The 24,748-nt window shown below is 47.7% G+C and overlaps 1 protein-coding gene and 1 long non-coding RNA gene across 2 annotated transcripts in view; both read right to left on the bottom strand.

The window, feature by feature from the left end:
- Window positions 1-11,333: 11,333 nt before the first annotated feature.
- LOC103170945 lies at window positions 11,334-14,477 on the bottom strand. Its single transcript, XM_007670782.4, has 2 exons — window positions 13,766-14,477; window positions 11,334-12,672 (listed from the first exon to the last, which is right to left on the bottom strand). Exon 2 carries the CDS (start codon window positions 12,291-12,293, stop codon window positions 11,661-11,663), a length of 633 nt encoding a protein of 210 aa, XP_007668972.2. The 5' UTR covers window positions 12,294-12,672; window positions 13,766-14,477; the 3' UTR covers window positions 11,334-11,660.
- A 399-nt stretch (window positions 14,478-14,876) lies between these two features.
- The window catches only part of LOC120638441, a 97,554-nt gene continuing 87,682 nt past the window's right edge, over window positions 14,877-24,748 (bottom strand). Inside the window, exon 5 of the long non-coding RNA XR_005660102.1 lies at window positions 14,877-14,976. This is a non-coding gene — a long non-coding RNA (uncharacterized LOC120638441). The remainder of the gene's footprint in view (window positions 14,977-24,748) is intronic.

Below are 24,748 nucleotides of genomic sequence, written 5' to 3'. Positions count from 1 at the left end.
GTTCCAAGTAGGGCTCACAGTCTTAATCCCCATTTTACAGATTAGGTAATTGAGGCACAGAGAGGTTGTGACGACCAAAAGACACATAGCTGACAAGTGGTGGAGCCGAAATTAGAACCCACAACCTATGACTCCCAAGCCTGTGCTCTTTCCATTAAGCCACACAATTACCTAAGATGCTGCCAAAGTCATGTCTACTGACAGCTATTCCCTTAAACTAATCTGTCGGAACATGCAAATTTATTGATTTACTTCATTACTTCATTCTGGAACGATCCACTCAGGAATGTTTTGCCTTGTATTTACACCAGCACTTGGATGAAAAGCCCACCCGATACAGCAAATGTAAAACCCAAGCAACACAAGTAGGGCTAAGTCTTTTATGTGCATGATGTGGCTGGGACTGTCCCTGATGTTGTCTTCATTTAGTCTCACACACTTAAAGGTAAATCTTCAGAGAGAGATTTCTTCTTTGACTGAAGGATAACTATGCATAGGTAATTTTTATGATTTTTTTTAAATTAATGTCTCCACTGCAATTTCTATGGCCTCACTTTTCGGTGGATTTTTGCAATCGGTTCCATTTCTGGGCCATCGCCTCATTTTTGAGATTTTGAATTTTGCTTGCAATCACACATCTGGTAGGATTCAAATTTATCTAAATTAGTTCAGGGAGATTACCACTATGTAGTAGTAATAACATTTATTAAGCGCTTACTATGTGCTGAGCACTGTACTGAGTGCTGTCCCTGGAATGGGGTGGGGGGGTGGGTGGGGCTCACAACCTTAAAAAAACCAAAAAACAAACACACCACCATTGTTTACAGTCTTAGAAATTACCTTCCTGCCCCCCACCCACCACATCTACCCCCAGAGCTCTTGGCAATTTTAGGCTCTGGAGAGTTTCCTCTCTAAAAGACTTTTATAGACCTTTCCGGCCCCTAAACATTCTTTGATGAACCTTCATAACCTTTCTCCCTCTGAAAAGTGCCCAGTGGCTGTGGTGATAATGCATAATAGAGTTCCAAGTAAATATTAAATGCATTTGCAGCAAAATGGGAATATTTTAAGTTGGAGGTGTTGAAAAATCATGCCCCAAGACCGCCTGGATATCAATTCTAATTTATATATGGTAAATCACCTAGCCTCCATTTATTTTTGAGGCTGTGTATGGACTTCATATTGAACTCTCTGCTAGATGACTTTTCATAGCACTGAGTTTGATATTTGCCCATGAAAGTTGTACTTCTTCAAAGAACATCTCCAAGATTCAACTGCTTGAATTTATATTAGGTATTTATTTAGCACTCACAATGTGTCAAACACTGTTCTAAACTTGGAGTTGATGAAAGTTAATTAGATCGAACCTAATCCCTACCTCACATAGGGATTTACATTTTGCCCCCATTTTATAGTAGAGGAAACTGAAGCATAGGTAAGTAAATTGCCCAAGACCACACAGGAGGCAAGTGGTGGACCTAATAGAACCCAAGTCCTCTGACCCCCCCAAGCCATACTGCCTTCTTAAAAATCCTCCTCCACAGCTATACCCACACAATGTTATCTGTATGTTTCAAAAGGGGGCATTTAGGGAAAAAAAGACTACTGAACATGCAGGGTTTCAAATCTTCAGTGATTCTCTAAAACTGTAAGCTCATTATAGGCAGGGAACCTGTCTAATTCTGCTGTGCTGTACTGTACTCTCCCAAGCACTTAGTACAGTGCTCTGCACAGAGCAAGCACTTAAATACCACTGATTATTTGATTCTCTCTCTCTTGCTCTATCCCTGTAGCTAAACCAGTCTTGAGGGGTTTCATTACTACATTCACATGCCCATTTATCGCATAGTTCCTATCCCACAGCTTGAGGTAAACTTCAGACTTGCCTCTATGTTTAAATTCCAACTATCAGTTTCTCTAAACGTCCTTCAAGGAAATTTTGTCCATGCAACATATTTTTAATTTAGTAGTAACGGTATTCGTTAAGCACTTATATTGAGCACTGTACTAAAAGCTGAGAATAAAGCAAGCTCAGAGAGAGAATAACAGTTGGGAATTGGAGAGTTCCTCTCCCTCATGTGGGTTTACAATTTTTTTTTTTAAAAAAAACCCTCAAAACCCCCCAGTTTGCAGCTCTTGACACTTCTCCCACCCCTTTCTTGGCATTTTTAGACTCTGGAGCTTTATCCTCTCCAAAAGTCCTTCGTAGATTTAGCAGCCCCTCTCTTCTTAACCGATTTGCGAACCATCACAACGTTTTTCCCCCTTTAAGTGTCGACTGGCTGTGCTCGTAACCCTAACAAATGCACCCCATAACGAACACATTTTCATCTTAAAGCCTAAACACTTTGTAGCAAATCAGCCACTGCTAATAACCATATTGCCTCCCATATTTTACTGTCTTCACTGCATCGTATCTACCTAGATGAGATTTCAGTTCTCCTTTGCTTCTTGCCCATCATCCCCCTCTCTCCCTTTCTACTCCATCCTCTTTTCCCTGTTAGCCACTCTGAATGATAGTAAAATAGCACTTTATAAGCACCTACTCTGCTTTAAGGACTGCACTTAAGCCCTGGGAAAGAGTCCCCTCAGAGGGCTCAGAAGGTTTTTTGTGTTTTGTTGGTTTTTTTAAAATCATTTGCAGCCCTAAAAAATCTCTCTTCTCCACACAATCCCTCTTAGCATTTTTAGGCCCTACTTTCTTCCTCCCTAAAAGCCCTGTGAAGAGGGAAACGAGCCGTCCCTTTCTCCTATCTCCTTCGAAAAACCGCCACAACCTCCCTCCCACCGAAGGCGCCCAACGACTGAGGCACAGCCGCTAACGACCTCATCGAACCCCAACCGCGCACGCGCGAGCCCACCGTTTATATAGCAACAGGCCCCGCCCACCTCGTGACCCCCCGAGTGACGTCACCGGTCGCTCAACGCTCCGCCCCCTCCTCGTGCCTCCGCCCCGCGCGAGCGGGCCTCGTGCCTCTCCCCCGTTACGTCATTTCCTCGGGCGCGCGCTTAGATTGACTGGAGGGGGGCGGGGCCCCAAGGGGGAGAAGCTGGAAATAATAATAATAATGTTGGTATTAGTTAAGCGCTTACTGTGTGCAGAGCACTGTTCTAAGCGCTGGGGGAGATACAGGGTCATCAGGTTGTCCCACGTGGGGCTCACAGTCTTCATCCCCATTTTACAGATGAGGGAACTGAGGCCCAGAAGTTAAGAATAATGTTGGTATTTGTTAAGCGCTTACTCTGTGCAGAGCACTGTTCTAAGCGCTGGGGTAGATACAGGATCATCAGGTTGTCCCACGGGAGGCTCACAGTCCCATTTTACAGATGAGGGAACTGAGGTCCAGAGAAGTGAAGTCACTTGCCCACAGTTACACAGCTGACAAGTGGCGGAGCTGGGATTCAAACCCATGACCTCTGACTCCCAAACCCGGGCTCTTTCCACTGAGCCACGCTACTTCTCCACTCATTTGTATTTAATAATAATAATTATTATGGTATTTGTTAAGCGCTTACCATGTGCCAAGCACTGTTCCAAGTGCTGGGGTTCATACACGGTAATCAGGTTGTCCTAAGTGAGGCTCACAATCTTCACCCCCATTTTACAGATGAGGTAACTGATGCACAGAGAAGTGAAGTGACTTGCCCAAAGTCACACAGCTGATAAGTGGCAGAGTGGGGATTAGAACCCACGACTTCTGACTCCCAAGCCCAGGCTCCTTCCACCAAGCCACAATGTTTCTGTATTTATTGAGCACTTACAATGTGCAGAGCACCCTACTAAGCTCTTGGAAGGCTACAACAATAAACATACACATTTCTGGGAGCCCGTCCTTTCCCATCACTTGCCTTGAGGAAAACTGATTCTTTGGCTTCCCCAGATAGGGACAGACACGTGGGAAAGGAGATTTGGACAAGAGGACTCTCCTGACCCACACCTAACCCAGACATTTGCAAACTGATGAGCCATTCATTCATTCACTGTTATTATTGAGTGCTTACTGTCTGCAGAGCACTGTACTAAGCGCTTGGAAAGTACAATTCAGCAGCAAATAGAAACAATCCCTAACCACAACGGGATCACAGTCTAGAAGGGCAGAGACAGGGATCAAAACAAGTAAACAGGCATCAGAAATTCATTCTTTGTGGTAGTCTTCCTCTCATAATATAGGCCTCTATTAATCAGATAGTTGTGATATGTCCAATTTTGAAGATTGCTCTAAAGATGGTTGTATTTCAATTAGTCATAGAAACAGAAAAAACTATTTCAATTTGTCCATTAAACATGTGACCATGTAAAAAAAATCAAAGTAAAACCCAATCATTAAAAAGTCACAACATAGAAATAATGAAAAAATCAATCACTATTTGTTCTAAGAGTTGGGTAGATGCAAAAAAAATAGTAATAAATGATGGCATTTGTTAAGCACTTACTCTGTGCCAAGCACTGTTCTATCTGGGGTAGATACAAGGTAATCAGGTGGTCCCATATGGGGGTCACAGTCTTAATCCTCATTTTACAGATGAGGTAACTGAGGCCCAGAGAAGTTAAGTGGCTTGCCCAAGGTCACACAGCAGACTCGTGGCACTGCAGGGATTAGAACCGATGCAGGGATTAATGTTGGCATCTGTTAAACGCTTACTATGTGCAGAGCACTGTAATAAGCGCTAGGGTAGATTTACAGGATAAGCAGGTTGTCCCACGTGAGGCTCACGGTCAATCCCCATTTTCCAGATGAGGTAACCGAGGCACAGAGAAGTGAAGCGACTTGCCCACAGTCACACAGATGACAAGGGGCAGAGCTGGGATTAGAGCCCACGCCCTGACTCCCGAGCCCATGCTCATTCCACTAAGCCACAGTGATTCTCTAAAATAGTTTAGGCAACAGGCCTTGTCACCCCTTGGGCTACAGGATTGAGATGTAAGTTAAGCGAATACAGCACAGCTAACAGTGGAAAAACCACTGCTCAAGGGACCAGGGAAGCAGCATGGCCTAATGAAAAGAGCATGGGGCTAGGAGTTTTGTGAGACCTTGGGGAAGTCACTGCCCTTCCTCTGTGCCTTAGTTCCCTTGACTGTAAAACGGGAGGGAGCGGGGAACAAATCAATACCTGCTCTCCCTCCTACTTAAACTGTGGGGCCTTATTAATTTATATCTACCCCAGCGCTTAGAACGGTGCTTGACACATAGGAAGAGCTTAATATCATTATTAATAATCGCCATAAAAACTGCACCCTATTGATACAACGTTATTTGTCGATCTCTGCTGCCATCATGTGGTTACTTTGAGCGATTCCATCCTTTTCATTCAATAGTATTTATTGAGCTCTTACTATGTGCAGAGCACTGTGCTAAACGCTTGGAATGTACAAGTCGGCAACAGAGACAATCCCTGCCCATCGAACGGTGGTCACCCCCAATTTGGCGTTGAGGTTGAGATACTTGGATATTAATAATAATGATTATGATATTTTTAAGTGCTCACTATAATAATAATAATGTTGGTATTTGTTAAGTGCTTACTATATGTAGAGCACTGTTCTAAGCGCTGGGATTGGCCCACATGAGTCTCACACTTAATCCCCATTTTACAGATGAGGCAACTGAGGCCCAGAGAAGTGAAGTGACCTGCCCACAGTCACACAGCTGACAAGTGGCGGAGCCTGGATTCGAACCCAATACCTCTGACTCCCAAGCCCGGGCTCTTTCCACTGAGCCACGCTGCGTCTCTATAAGCCAGGCACTGATCTAAGCGCCCGGATAGACAGGGACGGATAATAATGTTAAGTGCTGTTTACTGAGCGCCCATTGGAGTTCTATGCATTTGGACATCTGTTGCCGAATTGTACATTTCAAGCCCTTAGTACAGGGCTCTGCACATAGTAAGCACCCCAAAAATACTATTGAATGAATGACATTTTCTGTTCACCCCAGAGCACTTAACGTCTGTATCTATAAATTATATATTATGAATTATTTATATTAAATGTCTGTCTCCCCCTCCAAACTGTAAGCTCTCTGTGGGCAGAATTGTGTCTACCAATTCTATTGTATTGTCCTCTCCCAAATACTTAGTAGAGTGCTCTGCACAGAAGTGCTCAATAAATACCATTGATAATCTTGGTGATTATGATGAACACATTGTTCTGTATTAACTACTTGGAAAATTCAAAACAGATGACAGTTCCTGCCCATGAAGGACTTATTCTCTCAGTGGATGAGACAAACATAAGTGTTTACAAACAGTAATTAAAATATTTGAGTGTACAATTGAATAAACATATAAGTGCTAAAGATGAGTACAACTAGCTACATAAGGTATATCATGCGTGAATGAGATGTGAGTGACTAGAAGCTTAAAGAAGAATATAGGAAGTATACCAAAAAGGAAAATTAAGACATCTGGTTTCAGGGGACCATGCATTTAGGAACCAGTGACTGATATTTTGGGACACTGCTTCATTTGACTCCTTTCATTTTTTTAATTCAGCATCACAAAGGCCCATCTGTTTTTTAGAGAGTCTTATAAATGAGCATACATGCTCAACTCAATCTTTGTAACAAGCACATTAAGATATTCGAAAGTAATTTGAACAGAAGAGTGACTTCGCTTCTGAAGTAAAGAGAACTTATGGTCAAGTGTAAATATGCATAATCAAAAAAGTTAAGTCATCCACCCACCAAGTGTTGACCAATCCACTGTGGACCTGATAAACCATTGGGTCTCAATGCCATGCTTTCCCTGGAGGGCAGTGCCTGGAGAAAAGAGACTGGGCAGCCTCTAGAATCTCTGTCTCTGTATCTGCATCTATCTTTCTTCATGAGGAAAGAACAATTCACCAACCAAAATGAATGAAACTGGAAAACATCAAAATGCTCATCTACATAGACCAATATAACATCCTCTTAGGACTTGCCACCCCAAGACACTAAAATTTTTGTCCAAAAACCCATACTGGCCAACAATCTTTCTTGTCTTACGCTGTTGAGTCACCTCCGACCCATAGCGACTCCAAAGGCACACCTCTCCCAGGACACCCCACCTCCATCTGCAATCATTCTGGTATTGTATCCATTGGATTTTCTTTATAAAAATACAGACGTGATTTACCATTACCTCCTTCCACACAGTACTCACCTTCGACTCTCTTTCATGCCGCTGCTGCTCAGCATAGGTGAGTTTTGACTTATGGCAGATTGCTTTCCACTTGCTTGCCTCTGCTTGAATCTTCCTCCTGTAGCCAAGACTGATAGAGTACTAAAAACTCTCCAGGTGCAGCCCTGAGGGAGGAACGACCTTTCTAGTGGCCCTTATTACCAGTGATTAGGGGAACGACATTAAACATTAGAAATGTTGTGAACACCTGCAAGCTAGTTAGGAAAGATCCTAGTAACCAACAGGAAACCCTTTGTAACCTGATTCCTGACCAACTGTAAACAGTCTCTGCCTGATTGTGTTCTTTACTGACATTGTAACAGCCCATTTAGACACTAAAGGTTTACAGGTTTACTGTGAAATGACTCTGTGAATGGGTGGGTGGTGCATATCTGTTTCCCGTCTTCCACTCTAAAACTGTTTGGCCGAGGAGATCATATTCATTCATTCATTTGTTAACTACTGCGAACTTATTGTGTACAGAGCACTGTACTAAGTGCTTGAGAGAGTACGATATCACAAACAGACACATTTCCTGCCCACAACAAGCTGACAGTCTCCAGCCCTTTGCAATCTTCAGAGGGTTTAGCTAACTTCACTGATTTGGCCTTTCCAGTCATTCTGGGAAGCAATTTTCCAGTTGAACTTTGATCAATCCATCAAACAGTAGTATTTATTGAATGCCTACTGTGTGGGTTGCACTGAATTAAGACATTCAGTTAGAAGACATGGTCCCTGTCCTCGAGGAATTTACAATCTGATGAGGAATTTACAATATAACAGGAAGGCAGAGCCTGAGACTGACAGACACAAACCATTCACAAATAGTTCTGATGTAGCAGAAGCTGGGAGGGATAAATAAATGTAAGATAATATACATTAAGAATATGTATCAGTGATAATGTGAATAAACAGACATCCTAAGACTGTAACCTAATATCAATCAATCAGTGGTATTTATTAAGCACTTACTAGCACTTACAGAGCACTGAACTAGGTACTTGAGAGAGTGCAATACAGCAGAATTAGACACATTCCCTACCTACAGTGAGCTTACAGACTAGAGGACTGTAATATAAATTAAGACTATACATCAGCACTAATGTGAATACGCATACAACCTAGAAGTGTAAGATAATATCAATCAGTGGAATTTATTGAATGCTTACTGTATACAGAGCAGTGTATTAAGCACTTGAGAGAGTACAATATAACAGACTGCTAGACAGATTCCCTGGTCACAATGAGTTTATAGAGGACACACTTACAGACTAGAGTACTATAATATAAATAAGGACTCCGCATTGGTGCTAACGTGACTAAGCAAATGACCTGTGGCGTAGTGGATAGAGCAGGGGCCTGGGAGTTAGAAGGTCATGGGCTCTAATCCTGACTCTGCCACTTGTCTGATGTGTGACCCTGGGCAAGTGACTTCACTTTTCTGTGCCTCAGTTCCCTCATCTGCAAAATGGAGATTGAGACTGTGAGCCCCATGTAGTACAGGGACTGTGTCCAACCTGATTTGCTTGTAACCACCACAGCACTTACTATGGTGCCTAGCACATAGTAAGCATTTAACAAATAACACAATTATTATTATTATTATTACCTGAGTTTATGGCCTAACACTATTACTGTAGAACAGACTGGAGGACCTAGGAAAGTGGAAAGAAAGCGTATATTTCCACCAAAGAATCAGGGTGGGGGGCGTTGGGAAAGGGATATACTCCTAGCCTCCTCCTCCATCTTGCAGATGAGGGAATTGAGGCACAGAGAAGTGATTTGCCCAAGGTCATAAAGCAGACAAATGGCAGAGCTGGCAATAGAACCCAGGTCATCGGACTCCCAGGGCCGTGCCCTTTCCACTGGGCCATGCTGCTTCCCCTTTCCTCCCCTCCCCTCGTTGCTAAACATCCAGGACACCGGAGACTGCTTTCATGTCCATGCTGCTACAGCTGCCACTTGGGTTCAGCTGAACATGTCCATCTGAGAGATTATTTTTGGGTCTGAGTGTGTCTGTGATTCTGTGTGAGTCCATAGATATCTTTTGCACCCATATCTGCATCACTCCCTTTCTCTCTGTCTCCTTTTCCCTTCTTCTCCCACCCCAGTGTAGGGAATTCTGAGAAATGGAGGCCGGGTGGGGCCTCTCTGACTCAGACCAGCTGTAGAGGCTAGTCGGCTATAAATCAATCAATTAATCAATGCTAGTTCTTGAGCACTTACTGTGTGCAGAGCACTGTACTAAGCACTTGGGAGAGTACAATACAATAGAGTTGGCAGATACATCCCCTGCTCACATGTAAAGTTCCCTCTAGACTATAGACTCAATGTTTCAGGGAATGTGTCCACCAACTCTGTGGCATTGCGCTCTCCCAAGCGCTTAGCCCAATGCTCTGCACCCAGTCAGCACTCAATAAATATGATTGAATGATTGAAGGGGTGTGGTTCTGACCAGAGGCCGTCCCACCAATTTGTGCTTGTACTGGACTGGACTCCCTGCGGGGAGGGCTTCCTTGATTGCCTTTGAAACAGGCCCATTTTGGGGAGACAAAGTAGAACATTTTCCCCAGCTACAGAGTTGGGGAGGGGTGGACCCTGAGGTGGGGTGGCAGGGGGAGGGGGAGCATAGCTCCCTACTGCCCCTGAGATGAAGACACTGTTGCCTAGCTGGACAGGGGCACTCTAAACAAGCTCCTTATCAGAGAAAGAGGGGAGGATCTGCTGTAGAAGAGCCTTGGGTCATTTGGAGTTAATTTAGATTAGGAAGGAAGAGAACCCCCACCCACCCGGACCAGCCCACCAGCTCATTTTAACAGTAATCTGAGGATTCCTTCCCCAGAGTAGGGAATTCTGAGAAATGGAGACCGTGTGGAACTCTCTCTTTGACTCAGACCCGCTGCAGAGGCTAGTTGGGTGTAAATCAATCAATCAATCAATGCTAGTTCTTGAGCGCTTACTGTGTGCAGACTGTACTAAGCACATAGTAAGCACTTAGCAAATACCATCGTCATTATTCTTATCAAGTGTGCCAGGGATAGGAACAAAGGGAGAGTCCAAATCAGGGCCTCCCAAGGAAAATTCAAAAACTGTTCCTTCTCAGGTAGCCCCAATTCCAACGGGGAACTTAAGGATTCTTGCCTCCACCTGCTTGAGAGGTAAACTGTTACATCTTCAGGTGCTAAGCCATGGGAGTGAGTAGACCCCGCTTCAGGGCCGGTCCCTGTGGAACACACCTGACCATCCCCCTCCCCGCCAAGCGGTCATTAGGCCATTGAGAGTTCCACTAAGACCTGGGCAACTGCCAAGTTTTGTCCTTGTTGTGTCTCTTTCCTATGAACCCAAGGAAAAGGAGGCCAAGGGAGTACCAGTGCCAAAGTGGAGCTGTTGCCTTCGTTCACAAACTGCCACCTCTCTTTTGGCGTTCCCTCCCTGCCCGTGCCGCTCATCCCGCCCTGGAAATATTTCTCGTTGTTCCCTGCCTGCCTCATTGTCCCTGCCCTAGGAGGTGACACAGGACGAAGGAGTGGCAAGAGCCTGGCCAGCGAGGGGGCTGTGCAGTGAGATGGTGCAGAGTGCCAGAGCAGGGGCAGAATGGCAGACCCGATCATGATGATGATTCTGGTATTTGTTAAGCACTTACCACGTACCAGGCACTGTACTAAGTGCTGGGGTGGACACAAGCAGATCGGGTTGCTCGCAATCCCTGTCCCATGTGGGGCTCACCGTCTCAATCCCCATTTTACAGCTGAGATAATTGAGGCCCAGAGAAGTGAAGTGACATCCAAGGATATACAGCAGATAAATGGTAGAGGAGGGATTAGAACCCACATCTTCTCAGGCCTGTGCTCTATCCACTATGACATGCTCCAGGCGTGTGTGCCTCGGAGTGCAAGAACCTGGCATAGGTCCTGCCCCGCCCCTCCATCTTGTTGATGATGTGTCATTTGGGGTTGCATCTAGATTCCTCACTGACGGAGGGTTCCTTGTACAACCAAGACCCGATGGGTGGGGGGACGTGGTTGCTGTTGGAACGCTTTCTCCTGATCCGTTATGAAACTTGAAACCTTGGGCATTGTCTGAAACTCACCCCGTCCCGACCTCCCTACTTCTCTCAGGGCTGCTCTGAGATGTGAGTTCGAGTGTGCTCTGGAAACAAAAAAGACCACATAAACGCACGTTGGCATGAATATAATTGTTGTGAGGACAAGAAGGTAACAAGCAATCACTAGGGACAGTCATCCGGCCCTGAAGAGAAATCATCCCCGCGGCCCGTCCCCCATCAAGATTCCTCCTGCAGGGCAGGTGGGGGTAGGTTCCTGACCAGAGCGGGTTTTTGGGCCTTGAAAAGGAGGAGAGAGGGCCAGAGGCAAGAGATAGGAGGAGCTGGAGGATCTGGGGCCAAGGCTCAGCTGCAGGAGGCCTACGGGAATCACATCTCCCTTGGCCCCGAGCCAGCCAAGGTGGATCGTGGGGGCAGGAGGGAAGGGCGGGGTCCCTCTCTAGAAGAAGGAGGAACAGTCCGGGTTATCCCAGAGGGAAAGGAGGATGGCATGGCCGGGTTTGTAGAAGGCGCTGTGTAGGCTGGCGTAGAGGGCCAGCCGGAGGAAGCCGACCTCATTCAGCTGCCTGGGGAAGATCACCCGGGCGATGGTTTTGGGGTTGGAGAGCCAGTCCACCTGCAACTCCAGCTTGGTGTAGTCGAGGCCATTGCAGTCGTCTTCGTCCACTTGCTGCGTCTGCACCGAGGCAGTCTCCTCGGCGGCCGGGAGGAAGGTGGACGAGTTGATTCTGTCGATGAGGCGCACGGCTTCCTGGAACTGCTCCCGGGTCGGTTTCTTCAGATCCTCCTGCACCTCCCTGTGGAAGGTGACCCGATCCTTCCCACCCAGGTGGCCGAGGGTACAGTTCTTGGGCGACTCCCCTACCTTCCAGGAGCAGAAGGTGTCTTTCCTAGACCCGCAGTAGTCCCAGCCCTCCCCGTCGCTGTCCGTGTGGCAGCGCAGCTCCGCGGTGGCCGTAACGGCTGCAGCGGAAGTTGGGGTGGCGGGGAGGCCGGAGCTGGTCATGTCGGAGAAGGGGGTGCAAGCCTCGTGGCCCCGGGCCGTGATGCACTTGAAGCTGCCGCCGCTCATGCGACAGGCCGAGGTGCAGATTTGGTGGTTCAGGGAGAACTCGAGGTGCACCTCCTCGGTGACCAGCCCACAGTAGCCCCAGGAACCATCCTGTAAGTGGCAGAATCGGTAGCTCTCGCCCCAGAAGTCGCAAGGCGATGCACAGTGGCGACCCTTGTATTCCAGCCCGTTCTTCAGAGAGCAGTAACCCCATTTCTTCTTGGTAGCCCCATCCTGCCAGCACCAGGTGTAATCGTAATTTTGGTACGCGCAGGGCCCTTGGCAGATACCCCCTGTGCTGGGTATGGTGGCAAGGACATCGAAGAGACTTGGGTGGACACGGAGGCCCACCAGAGCAGGAACAGGGTCGGGAGCGTTCCGGGAAGGGCCACCATCTTCTCTGGAAGAAAACAAATCCCGAGAATGGTTACTGGGAGCTAACGGATGAAAACATCCAAGGGGTTCCAGGGATTCCCCCAACTCAGTCCCTGGCTTCTGACTGCCTGAATGATTGACTGATCTAAGCCTCAGGGGGCCGTCGGAGAGAGGAAGCCACCCGACCAAGGATTGGGTGGTGAGGCGAGGAATGAACACCTGAACTGGGGAAAGGGAAGAAGCAATTGACCTTGAAAACAGAGTGAATGGAGCCCCTTCTCCCCACACAGAACCCCTTCCCCACCCAAACCTACCCAAGCTGCACCCCTCCCCATCTTCAAAGCCTTCCTACAAAGCCACCTCTTCCCCAAAGCATTCCCCGATTGATCCACTCCTCCCTGGTCACCAGCAGTCACCTTCAGGGCTCTTGTAAATACGTTTACTCCTACTTTTACCTACTTTCATTTCATCCTTGTATTCCAGCCCATTCTTCTGAGAGCAGTAATCCCATTTCTTCCCGGTATCCCCGACCGGCCAGCACCAGGTGTAATCGTAATTTTGGTACGCGCAGGGCCCGTGGCAGATAGCCCCTGGGCTGGTATGGTGCAAGGATCAAATGTGGAGGATGTTGGCGTTTGGGTTCCTCCATCTGAGGGGAACCCTGTTTGGGGCCCGGGTCCACAGTGGTTACTCTGTGCCCTTTCCCAGTCACCACTGGCCTTGATCATTCTGATTTAGTAAATAAAAGCTGATGCTCAGCTTTTCTGGCCAGACGTCCTCTTGGTTTCAACCTCAGGGCACTTTGATATTGCTCTCTTTTCATCATAATCAATATGTCTAGGGGCCTACCTCCTGCACCTGGGCACATACAAAAGAAGTTAAAGGCAGGGACCCTCCCCTCGAAGGGCTTACAGTCTTACTAGGGCAGATATACAGACAATGACATACGTACAACAGGTTAAAGACCAGAGCATAGGTCGCTGTATTGTAATCTCCCAAGTGCTAAGGACAGACAGGACAGCTAAGGTAGCTCTGCACAAAGTAAGCACTTAATATATGTGACTAAACTGAATCAGCATCCCCTGCTCCAAACCCAAAGCTAAAGCATTTCCACTTACCCCCGCGTGGAGCACACTCACTGCTGTCCTGTGGAGACCACCAAGTTGTTGCCCTCTCCCTGACCTCCTAGAAGATGTCCTGAGCCCAGAGTTGAGCAATGGGGTGACCACTGCCACTTTTATGGGCAGTGGCAGCGTGACGTCAGTGGCTCCAGAGAGGACTTGGGACACAAAGACTTGAGTGAAAGAGCAGATTCAGCCCTTTTGAGGGGGAACTGGGCTTGGAGATGGGTTTCACTCCATCAGCAAAATGGGAAGGAAATGGAGGCTTGGGGTGAGAGGAGCCAAGGATCTCCCAAACCCAGAAGAAGGGTGGACAAGGCTCCAGCCAGTGAGCAGGGACACACCAGTGCCGCTGAGATCAGCCAGCAGAAGAGGAATGGGTTAGTGCTAACTGGCAGGAGCTTACCAGAGACATTGAGGAGGACCCCCAAGAGATGGGGACTAGACAGTTCACCCACTTGGGCCATATCCACTGGCCGTGGGACAGAGAACATGGGGTTCAGACTTCCACCAAGTATCGAAGGCCAAGAGTTAAGGTCACAGAGAAGTGTCTCATCCCTGCTAAGACAGGTGTCAGGTAAAGGGAGGTTAGGTGTGTGTGCTGAAGAATATCTGTCTGGCCACTTGTTCTGGGAGAGCGAGAGAGAGATTCCAGTCACCTGGAGGGGCAAAGAAAGCAGAGTTTAAAGCTGATCACCTGGGCCCTTGGAAGAGGAAAACGTCCAACCCTGTGGGATTGAAATACCCAGGTGGAAGCTGAGAGGTTAGGTGGGAGTTGTAGGGTCAGAGTGTTTGTTGGTATTTTGGGTTCTTTTGATATTTGTGCCAGGCACTGGGTAGATAGAATTCATTCAATCATATTTATTGAGTGCTTAGTGTGTGCAGAACACTGTACTAAGCCCTTGGGAGTGTACATTATAACAATAAATGGATACATTCCCTGCCCACAGCGAGTTTACAGTCTAGAGTCTACAAAGTTAATCAGGTTGGACAAGACCTCATCCTACAATGGGGCTCACAGTCTCTCATTCCCATTTTACAGATGAGGTAATTTAGGCACAGAGAAGTAAAGTGCTTACCCACAGTCACACAGCAGACAAGTGGAGGAACAGGAATAGAATGCAGGTCCTTCTGACTCCCAGGCCCACGCTGTATCCACTAGGCCATGCTGCTTCTTGCGTGATGACAATCAAGCATCTGTTAAGAGGCTTTTTTTTTGGTTGGGGGGAGTAATTTTAGATTGGGATTTGGAGTAAAGGGGGTTATGACTCAGTAAAATATTCCTGGTGGAATCCGTGACTGACGGGGGGGGCGGGGGGGGGGGGGGCGGTGCCTGCTCATAACCTTAGTGGATTCACCTAAAAGTCAAAATCAAGCTGGGACTCACTCTGGGCAGCTGTGGGAGCTGAGCAGTCCTGACTAAGGTGGTCCATCACATCACCCTGGTCTGGGCCCAGGGGACAAGCAGGAAGGAAGTGCTACTGGTACCATGGCATGCCAGCACTTAGAATAGTGCTGGTTTCTTAATAAGCACTTAACAAATACAAAATGAAACCAAAACCAAGGCCTAGGTCTGCAGCATCTGCTAGGATGGGCCCTCCTTCGTCTCCTGACAGCTTGTTGTGGGTAAGGAACACGTCTAATATCTCTGTTGTACTCTGCCCAAGTAGCTTAGACAGGGCTCTGCACACAGTACACACTCAATACATACCTTTAGATTGACCGAATGATGAGCCTCTACCTTTTCCTTCCCTCTCAATTCTCTCTGTCTGGTCCAGAAGCCGGGAATCCGAGGCCCTGGATAATAACCAAACTGATTCCCTCCAACCCACCCAGAAAGTGTGGATGAAAGAGCGGCAAGAGTCTCTGCCACAAACGCATTCTCGTTCAAATCAAGCCCTGCTGACCGAGACTGGTTCATCACACTCAATGGTAAATTCCACCATCATTAAGCACCGGGAAGAAGTACAGGGACACTAATTCACAAACGTTCCCTAAATTACAAGGGGCTAGACAGTCTACCTGGTGGCAGGAGGACAGGCATACTAGGAAAGAAATACCAGGAAAATTCAGGAAGGAATACACAAGGGGGAAGAAACTACAGGGGAAAGCAGCAAGCCATATCATGACAGCTTATAATAACAATGCTGGTACTTGTTAAGCGCTTACTATGTGCCAAACACTGTTTCTAACCACTGGGATAGATAAAAGATAATGAGTTTGTCCCACTTGGGGCTCACAGTCTTAATCCCCATTTTAATAATAATATTAATGTGATATTTGTTAAGCCCTTTACTATGTGCACAGCCACTATTCTAAGCGCTGGGTTAAGTACAGGGTAATCAGGTTGTCCCACATGAGGCTCACAGTCTTAATCCCCATTTTACAGATGAGGTAACTGAGGCACAGAGAAGTTAAGTGCCTTGCCCACAGTCACACAGCTGACAAGTGGTAGAGCCGGGATTAGAACCCACGACCCCCGACTCCCAAGCCCGTGCTCTTTCCACTAGGCCACACTGCTTCTCCCGCAGGAGAGCAAAGCAGCCCATGGCCGCTGAGCAAGGATGGTCCTGGGGCTCCTCACAGCCCCAGTCTGGGCCTCCTGACGCCTAGGCAGCCACAGTCTTCTCAGGGTCCAGGCATCTCGGAACCTGGGGTCAGTCATCAATCAATCGTATTTATTGAGTGCTTCAGAGCCAACTCCCATCCTTGGGAACCTTTGGGAACAGATCCCAACTCCTGAGGCTTGGGTGGGAAACTGAGCTTCTGGAAAAGCAGGAGGAAACCAGTTCCTCACTCAGCAGGAACTGACTCAACGAAACACACACACACACACACACACACACACACACACACTCTCTCTCTCGCTCTCTCTCTCTCTCTCTCTTCCCACAGTAGAGCATGCAGTCCATAATGGTGATGATGCTTATTAAGCACTTTTTTTGTTAAGCTCTTACTATGTGCCAGGCACTGTGCTAAGCGCTGGGGTAGATATAAGGTAATCTGGTTGGACACGATTCCCGCCCCACACGGAGCTCACAATTTTCATCCCCATTTTACAGATAAGGTAACTGAGGCTCAGAGAAGTGAAGTGACATGCCCAAAGTCACAGTAGACAAGTGGTGGAGATAGGATTAGAAGCCAGACCCTCTGACTCCCAGAACCGTGCTCTTACCACTAGACCACAGAGCTTTTCACTTATTATGTGCTAAGTCCTAGGGTAGATATTTGATCATCAGACTGGGCCCAGTCCACGACCCACTTGGGGTTCGCAGTCTAATAAGGAGGGGGAACGGGGATTTTTTTCTCCACTTTACAAATGAGGGAAGGGAGGCACAGCTGAATCAAGCGACTCGTCTAAAGTCACACCATAGGCAAGTCCTCCCGACTCTCAGGTCCGTGCTCTATCCATTAGGCCACAGTGCTTCTCACGGCACCCGGGGTACGGTTCTCGGCACCCGGGTCCCCAACCCTTGGCTCCGGAGTTGGCGAGGGCAATCTTCCTTGGTGGAGGGAGGATGGGAGAGGAGTGGATCATGGCAGCCTCTCCTCAGCAGAGCATCCACAGCTTTGGCTGGCCCTGGTGGAGCCCTTCTCTCTCTCTTCTGTGGCGGTCTCGCAGGAGGAGTGTGGCAGAGACTTAGGAGATTGAGCACCAGAAAGGCCACGCACCAACGTGAACTTTTCCAAACCAGCAGAATCAGCACCACGGTGTATGTGAGTGTGTGTATATGTGTACTTGTGTGTGTGTGGGGGGGGGGGTGCCTTCTTGGGGGCTGCATTTCATGGGTCGGCAAAATGCGAAGGAACTGCAGGGGTCGGGAGAGAGATGGGGGCTCCCCCAAGCCTCGGAGGCTCCAGGGTGTGAAGACCAGAGCATGGGGAGGGGGACTGGGGTGTCCAGGGTACTGACCCTGTGGCCTTCCTGTGGCCCAGCTTAGCCTGGGAGATGAAGTAAGCAGTGTGGGGACTTGTAATTACCCCAGTGCAACAGCCTCTCTTCCAGCTCCTTCTCTATTCTCGAGGAAGGAACCAGGGCTCTGCCAATCACAAGAGGATCCCGGAGGAATATCAGCGGAAGGAACTGACCGGGCACAACTCCCGAGTCCGTTACACCGGCACGATCCAGAGAGCGCAACCGGGTGAAATCGGAGGAAGAGCGGTTTCGAGGACTCAATCCATTTGGACCTGCTCTGGAGCTAGAGCACGGGCCTGAGAATCAGAAGGTCCTGGGTTCTAATCCCGGCTTGCCCCGTGTCTGCTGTGTGACCTTGGGCAAATCACTTCACTTCTCTGTGCCTCGGTTACCGCCTCGGTAAAATGGGGATGGAGACTGTGAGCCCAGCGAGGGACAGGGACCGTGTCCAACCCGATTTGCCTGTATTCACCCCAGCGCTTAGTACAGAAGCCCGGCACAGAGTAGATGCTTAACAATACCACTATTATTATTATTATGTTGGCGGGGCCCTATCCACACATCAGTGGTCTTTATCGAAACCATTTAACCGGCACAGAACACGGCACTGGGGTGGGAGAGTGGCAAGAGAGTTAGTAGACACGATTCCTGGGTTGGTTTGTGTATGGGCTCTGCCATATCTCTCTGTTGCCTGGAGCTGAAAGGGTAAGGAGTGGGCTAGGGAGTAAGCTGCAGATAGGCAAATACTGTTAATTATTAACTAGAGACAAGAGGGCCTTACACTGTAGTCGAATGTAATAAATGAAGAAAACATCCACGTGAAGAAAAAATTGAAATTCCTATACTGGAAAAAAGGGCACGCTCGGGATTCAAATTCCCTTCCTCTGTAAAGAACATTTGTTACGGCGCCTCTCAGCCGCCATTTTGAGGCTGTCAAAACCCAACACTCCCGATAGCGCGAAAGGCATTCTAATTCATTCATTCATTCAATAGTATTTATTGAATAAAAAAATAAATAATAAAGGGTGGTATTTATTAAGCGCTTACTATGTGCAAAGCACCGTTCTAAGCGCTGGGGGGGATACAAGGCAATCAGGTTGTCCCACGTGGGGCTCACAGTTTTTAATCTCCATTTTACAGAGGAGGTAACTGAGGCACAGAGAAGTGAAGTGATTTGCCCAAAGCCACACAGCTGGCAAGCGACGGATCTGGGATTCGAACCCATGACCGGGTTCTTTCCACTGAGCCACGCTTAACTTCTCTGTGCCTCAGTAACCTCATCTGTAAAATGGGAATTAAGACTGATAACCTCGTATCTATCCCAGCACCTAGAACAGTGCTCAGCACATAGTAAGCGCTTAACAAAGACCATTATTATTATTACAAGCAAATCGGGTTGGACACAGTCCCTGTTCTTATCCCTTATCCGGCTTCTGCCGCTAGTCAAGCTGGGGTGATCTTGGCAAGTCACTTCACTTCTCTGGGCCTCAGTTAACCTCGTCTGTAAAATGGGGATTAAAACTGTGAGCCCCACGTGGGCAACCTTGATCCCTTGTATCCCCCAGCGCTTAGGACAGTGCTTTGCACATAATAAGCACTTAACAAATACCACGGTTTATTTTTTATTTTAAGCGACTTGCCCGAAGTCACACAGCTGACAAGTGGCAGAGCCAGGATTAAAACCCACGTTCTTTGACTCCCAAGCCCGTGCTCTTTCCACTAAACCACACTGCTTCTCTATTCATGTATTCACCCCAGAGATAATATCACAATTGTTATTACTTAGTTAATATCACAATTGTGATTAGTAAATATCACCATTATTACTCATTTATAAGGAAGGAGAGGCAGGACCCCGGAGACTGCCCACACCTCCCTCCCTGCCACCTGTTATCCCCTTCCCTCATGGCCTCTGCAGCTCTCATTCGTTTTATTTTTTTGTTTTTTTCTTTTATGGTACTTGTTAAGCACTTACTATGCTCCCACATGGGGCTCACAGTCTACGTAGGAGGGAATGCTGCCCTGGTCACTTCACCTCATCCACTTCCACTGGTGTTTTCACACGGTTGAAACCGAGGGCTGAGGAGCCACACTAGAAACCCCTGGGAAATCATCCAGTGGGTTGGAGGCCTCAACTCCACCTCCCTGGAACCTCCCACTGAACCGGTCTAAGTTGTTCAGGGGCACACGGCTTCCCCAGAGGTGGGCTGCTAAGCTAATGTAAGTCAGAGAAGCATTCCTTCCACAGCCCACATCATCAACTGTACCACTTTCACTGTTAGCCAGTCGAAATGGCCATTCTAGCTATAATCAGCCCATCGAAAGTGCTCCCTTAATGATAATAATAATAATAATTGTGATATCTGTTAAGCGCTTACTATGTGCCAAGCAACTATACTAAGCGTTGAGGTAGATACAAGCTAATCAAGTTGGAAACAGTCTCTGTCCCACGTGGGGTTCACAGTCTTGATCTCCATTTTACAGAGGAGGGAACTGAGGCACAGAGAAGTGAAGTGACTTGCCCAAGGTATCACAGCAGACAAGTGGTGGACCTGGGATTAGAACTCAGGTCTTTCTGACTCCCAGGTCAGTGCTCTATTCACTGGGTAAAGCTGCTTAGCATGATAAGGGGCCTTCTTCCTTTTAACTTGATATGGTTAAGTAAGGGCTCACCAAAAAAAGGCCGGGGCAGCCGATTCACTCAACTGTGAAACACCAGTCCCAGAAGATCACTCTGTGGTTCACCATCCATGCAACTGACCAGTCTTTCATTGCTCCTCTTACACCCACTACCCATTTTTTCTTCCCCATCACCCTCTCCCCAACCCTGTCTAATAACCCTAATTATTCTCACTCTAGGCTTCAAGGCAGTCCATCACCTCGCCCCCTCGTACCACTCCTCCCTTCTCTCTTTCTACCGCCCACCTCGCACGCTCCGCTCCTCTGCCGCCCACCTCCTCACCGACCCCGGTTCTCGCCTATCCCGCCGTCGACCCCCGGGCCACGTCCTCCAGCGGTCCCGGAATGCCCTCCCTCCTCAGCTCTGCCAAACTGATTCTCTTCCCCTCTTCAAAACCCTACTTAGAGCTCACCTCCTCCAAGAGGCTTTCCCAGCCTGAGCTCCCCCTTTTCCCTCTGCTCCCTCTGCTCCCCCTTCACCTCCCCTCAGCTAAGCCTTTCTTCCCCTTTCCCTCTGCTCCACCCCCCTCCCTTCCCATCCTCTCAGCACTGTACTCGTCCGCTCAACTGTACATATTTTCATTATCCTACTTATTTTGGTTAATGAGATGTACATCACCTTCATTCTATTTGATTTGCTATTGTTTTAAAGAGAAGTTCATCCCTTGAGTCTATTTATTGCTATTGTTTTTGTCTGTCTCCCCGATTAGACTGTAAGCCCGTCAAAGGGCAGGGACCGTCTCTATCTGTTACCGATTTGTACATTCGCAAGCGCTTAGTACAGTGCTCTGCCATATAGTAAGCGCTCATAAATACTATTGAATGAGTGAAATAACCCTCTTCCATTCTCTCCAGTTAACTACCAACCCATGCCCTGGCTTTATATCCTCTTCCTTCTGATCTCCTAAACCTTACTGTTATTCTTTTTTTTCACTTTTGAGTATGCATGTGTGCATGTGTAGAATGTATGTGTGTATGTGTGGAATGTACTTGGGCACGAGTGGAATGTACGGGTGAATGTGTGGTAGGAAGTGTGCATATGTCTATGGGTATTTTGTATGAGTGATCGGGTATAATGTCTATGTGCATGTGAATATGTATATGCATACTGTACTCTCCCAAGCGCTCAGTACAGTCTTTGCACACAGGAAGCGCTCAATAAATACGATTGAATGAATGAATGAATAAGCAGGTGATTGTGTATAGGTGCATATGTGTGAAGGGTTTGAGTTCATGTGGATGTGTCTTTGGCAGCAACCAAGACTGACTGGGATCATTGAACGGAGCTTTTCCCGAGTGGGAAAGAGTTTAGTAGAAGTAGGAGGGGTCCTCGTTCAAGGGGTCCGAGAGGCTCTCGGGGAGGGATGGGTTTGGGGAGGACGGGAGCCAATCGATGGAGGAGCCTAACTCCCACATGGACCCCCAAACTCTCCAAACTAGCTGAGGTTGCCCCATTTAGTGGTGAAGTTGTGCGGCCACCCCATGGGTCTCTACCTGGGACCCCCAGGCACCCAGTCAGGGCCGACCTTACTCACTCACAGACTCACAAGCCCCTCTTTCCTCCTTACATTCTGGCTTGAAAGAATGGATGCCACAAAAAATACCCCAAGCTTTCACGGTCCCTGAGCTGAGAGCCTCCAAATCGATCAATCAATTAATCAATCAATCAATGATGGTTATTGAGTACTTACTATGTGCAGAGCACTGTACTAAACGTTTGGGAGAGTACATTACAACGGAAATAGCAGGCACATTCCCTGTCCGGAGCAGGCTTATAGTCTAGAGGAACACTCAGGACAAGCTGATGTAGCAGAGGTGGGGCGGTGGGTGCAGATGTCAGGCAGGCGACCCCCCTCCCCCGCCAGACTGTAAACCTGTATTGTACTCTTCCAAGAGCTTAGTACAGTGCTCTGCACATAGTAAGCGCTCAATAAATACTACCGAATGAATGAATATTATCAAAATATTGGCAATAATAAAATGGAGGGATACATACTTATACGTGTATAGATATATGTGTCTATCAGTGGGCATAATAGATATGTAGACATACAGGGACCTATATGTCTATTATACACAGATACACAGGAGCGCTAGTGACAGGACTGCAAGTGAAAAGCAATTTTCCACCTCAGAGACCCATCCCTTCCACCTTGGGCAAGTCATTTCACTTCTCTGTGCCTCAGTTAACAAACTCATTTGTAAATTGGGCATGAAGACTTTGAGCCCTCTGTGGGACAGGGACTGTGTCCAGCCAATTTCTCTGTCTCTACCCCAACGCTCAGTACAGTGTCTGGCATATAGTAAGCGCTTAACAAATACGGCGATTATTATTATTCCACTCTCCCCTCGCTTAGAAGCGATCAGAGCCTACCATGGCAAGATCAGCCAGCTCATTGGTGAGCGTGACCGTTTCTGTGTCTTCAAAGATCGCTACCTCTGTCCCTAAAGAGCCCGGGCTTGGGAGTCAGAGGTCGTGAGTTCGAATCCCGGCTCTGCCACTTGGCAGCTGTGCGACGGTGGGCAAGTCGCTTCACTTCTCTGTGCCTCAGTTCCCTCATCTGGAAAATGGGGATTAACTGTGAGTCTCACGTGGGACAACCCGATTCCCCTGTATCTACCCCAGGGCTTAGAACAGTGCTCTGCACATAGGAAGCGCTTAACAAATACCAACGTTTTTACGTCCATCAGCTGGCTCCAAAATCGGGAGCACCTTCAATTCCGGGCGAGGTGACAGAACCGGGGATTCAGGACCAAGGACAGTTGCGTCTGCTTTTCCGGAGTTGTAATTCACTTCTTTTCATAGTATTTGTCATTATTATTAATAATAACAGTAATAGTACTTGTTAAGCGCTTCCTAAATGCCAATCCCTGTTCTAAGCGCTGGGGTAGATACAAGAGCATAGGTTGGACACAGTCCATGTCCCACGCGGGGCTCCCAGCTTTAATCCCCCTTTTGCAGATAGCAGCGTGGCTCAGCGGAAAGAGCCCGGGCTTGGGAGTCAGAGGTCGTGAGTTCGAATCCCACTTGGCAGCTGTGTGACTTTGGGCAAGTCACTTCACTTCTCGGGGCCTCACTTACCTCATCTGTAAAACGGGGATGAAGACTGGGAGCCCCACGTGGGACAACCTGAATCCCCCGTGTCTACCCCAGCGCTTAGAACAGTGCTCGGCACATAGTAAGCCCTTAAAAAATACCAACATGATTATTGGGAAGCAGCGTGGCTCAGTGGAAAGAGCACGGGCTTGGGAGTCAGAGGTCATGAGTTCGAATCCCAGCTCTGCCACTTGTTAGCTGTGTGACTGTGGGCAAGTCACTTAACTTCTCTGTGCCTCAGTTACCTCATCTGTAAAATGGGGATTAAGACTGTGAGCCCCATGTGGGACATCCTGATTCCCCTGTGTCTACCCCAGCGCTTAGAACAGTGCTTGGCACATAGTAAAACGCTTAACAAATACCAATATTATTATTATTATTATTGTTATTACAGATGAGGCACAGAGAAGTGACATGACTTGCTCAAGGTCGCAGACACGTGGCAGAGTCGGGATTAGAACCCAGGTCCACCTGAATCTCTTCTCTCGTGGGCCCGCCACGCTCGTTTGGAATCTGTGACTTTAAAACAACCCCAGTGGGGAACTAATCCACTTCCCACTCCCAGGAGAAGGCACATCTAGCCAGAGAAGCAGGAGTCAGGGACTTCAACATCTTCCCTTTAACCTGAGAAGAGGGGTTGTGGTCCTGAGGAGGAAAGGAGACTAAGAAAACAGATGGAAGTTGAAGAGAAGGGTGTTGATCGTATGTGAAGTTGTACTGAAGTAATAAAATGAGTGTTAATTTAAGGGAAAATGATCATCGTATTGGAGATTAGGTGAGAAAAAGGCTGTAATAAGAAAACACAGTAAACGCACAATTTAGAATGGAATTCCACTCAGTTGGTTTGGATATACTGTGGTGGTTATCCTGTTCCTCTGTCCTAAAAGCAATTACTGCTGCTTCGGCAGGAATGATTCCAGATCCATGGCTCCCCGGACCCTGTAGTTAATAATAATAATGATGATGATGATGATGACGATGATGGTATTTGTTAAGCGCTTACTACGTGCCAAGCACTGTTCTAAGTGCTGAGATAGATACAAGGTTATCAGGTTGTCCTACGTGGGGCTCACAGTCTTCATCCCCATTTTACAGGTGAGGTAACTGAGACACAGAGAAGTGAAGTGACTTGCCCAAATTCACACAGCTGACAAGTGACATCGCTGGGATTAAACCACATGCCCTCTGACTCCCAGGTCCGGGCTCTATCCACTAGGTCAGCCATCTGCTATTCAAATATGAGGGATGGTAAGAGGAGCAATCAATCCATCAGTGGTATTTACTGAAC

This window comes from Ornithorhynchus anatinus, chromosome 6 (assembly GCF_004115215.2).
Source record: "Ornithorhynchus anatinus isolate Pmale09 chromosome 6, mOrnAna1.pri.v4, whole genome shotgun sequence".
Taxonomy (NCBI): Eukaryota; Metazoa; Chordata; class Mammalia; order Monotremata; family Ornithorhynchidae; genus Ornithorhynchus; species Ornithorhynchus anatinus.
This window is presented reverse-complemented; position numbering and strand designations above follow the sequence as displayed.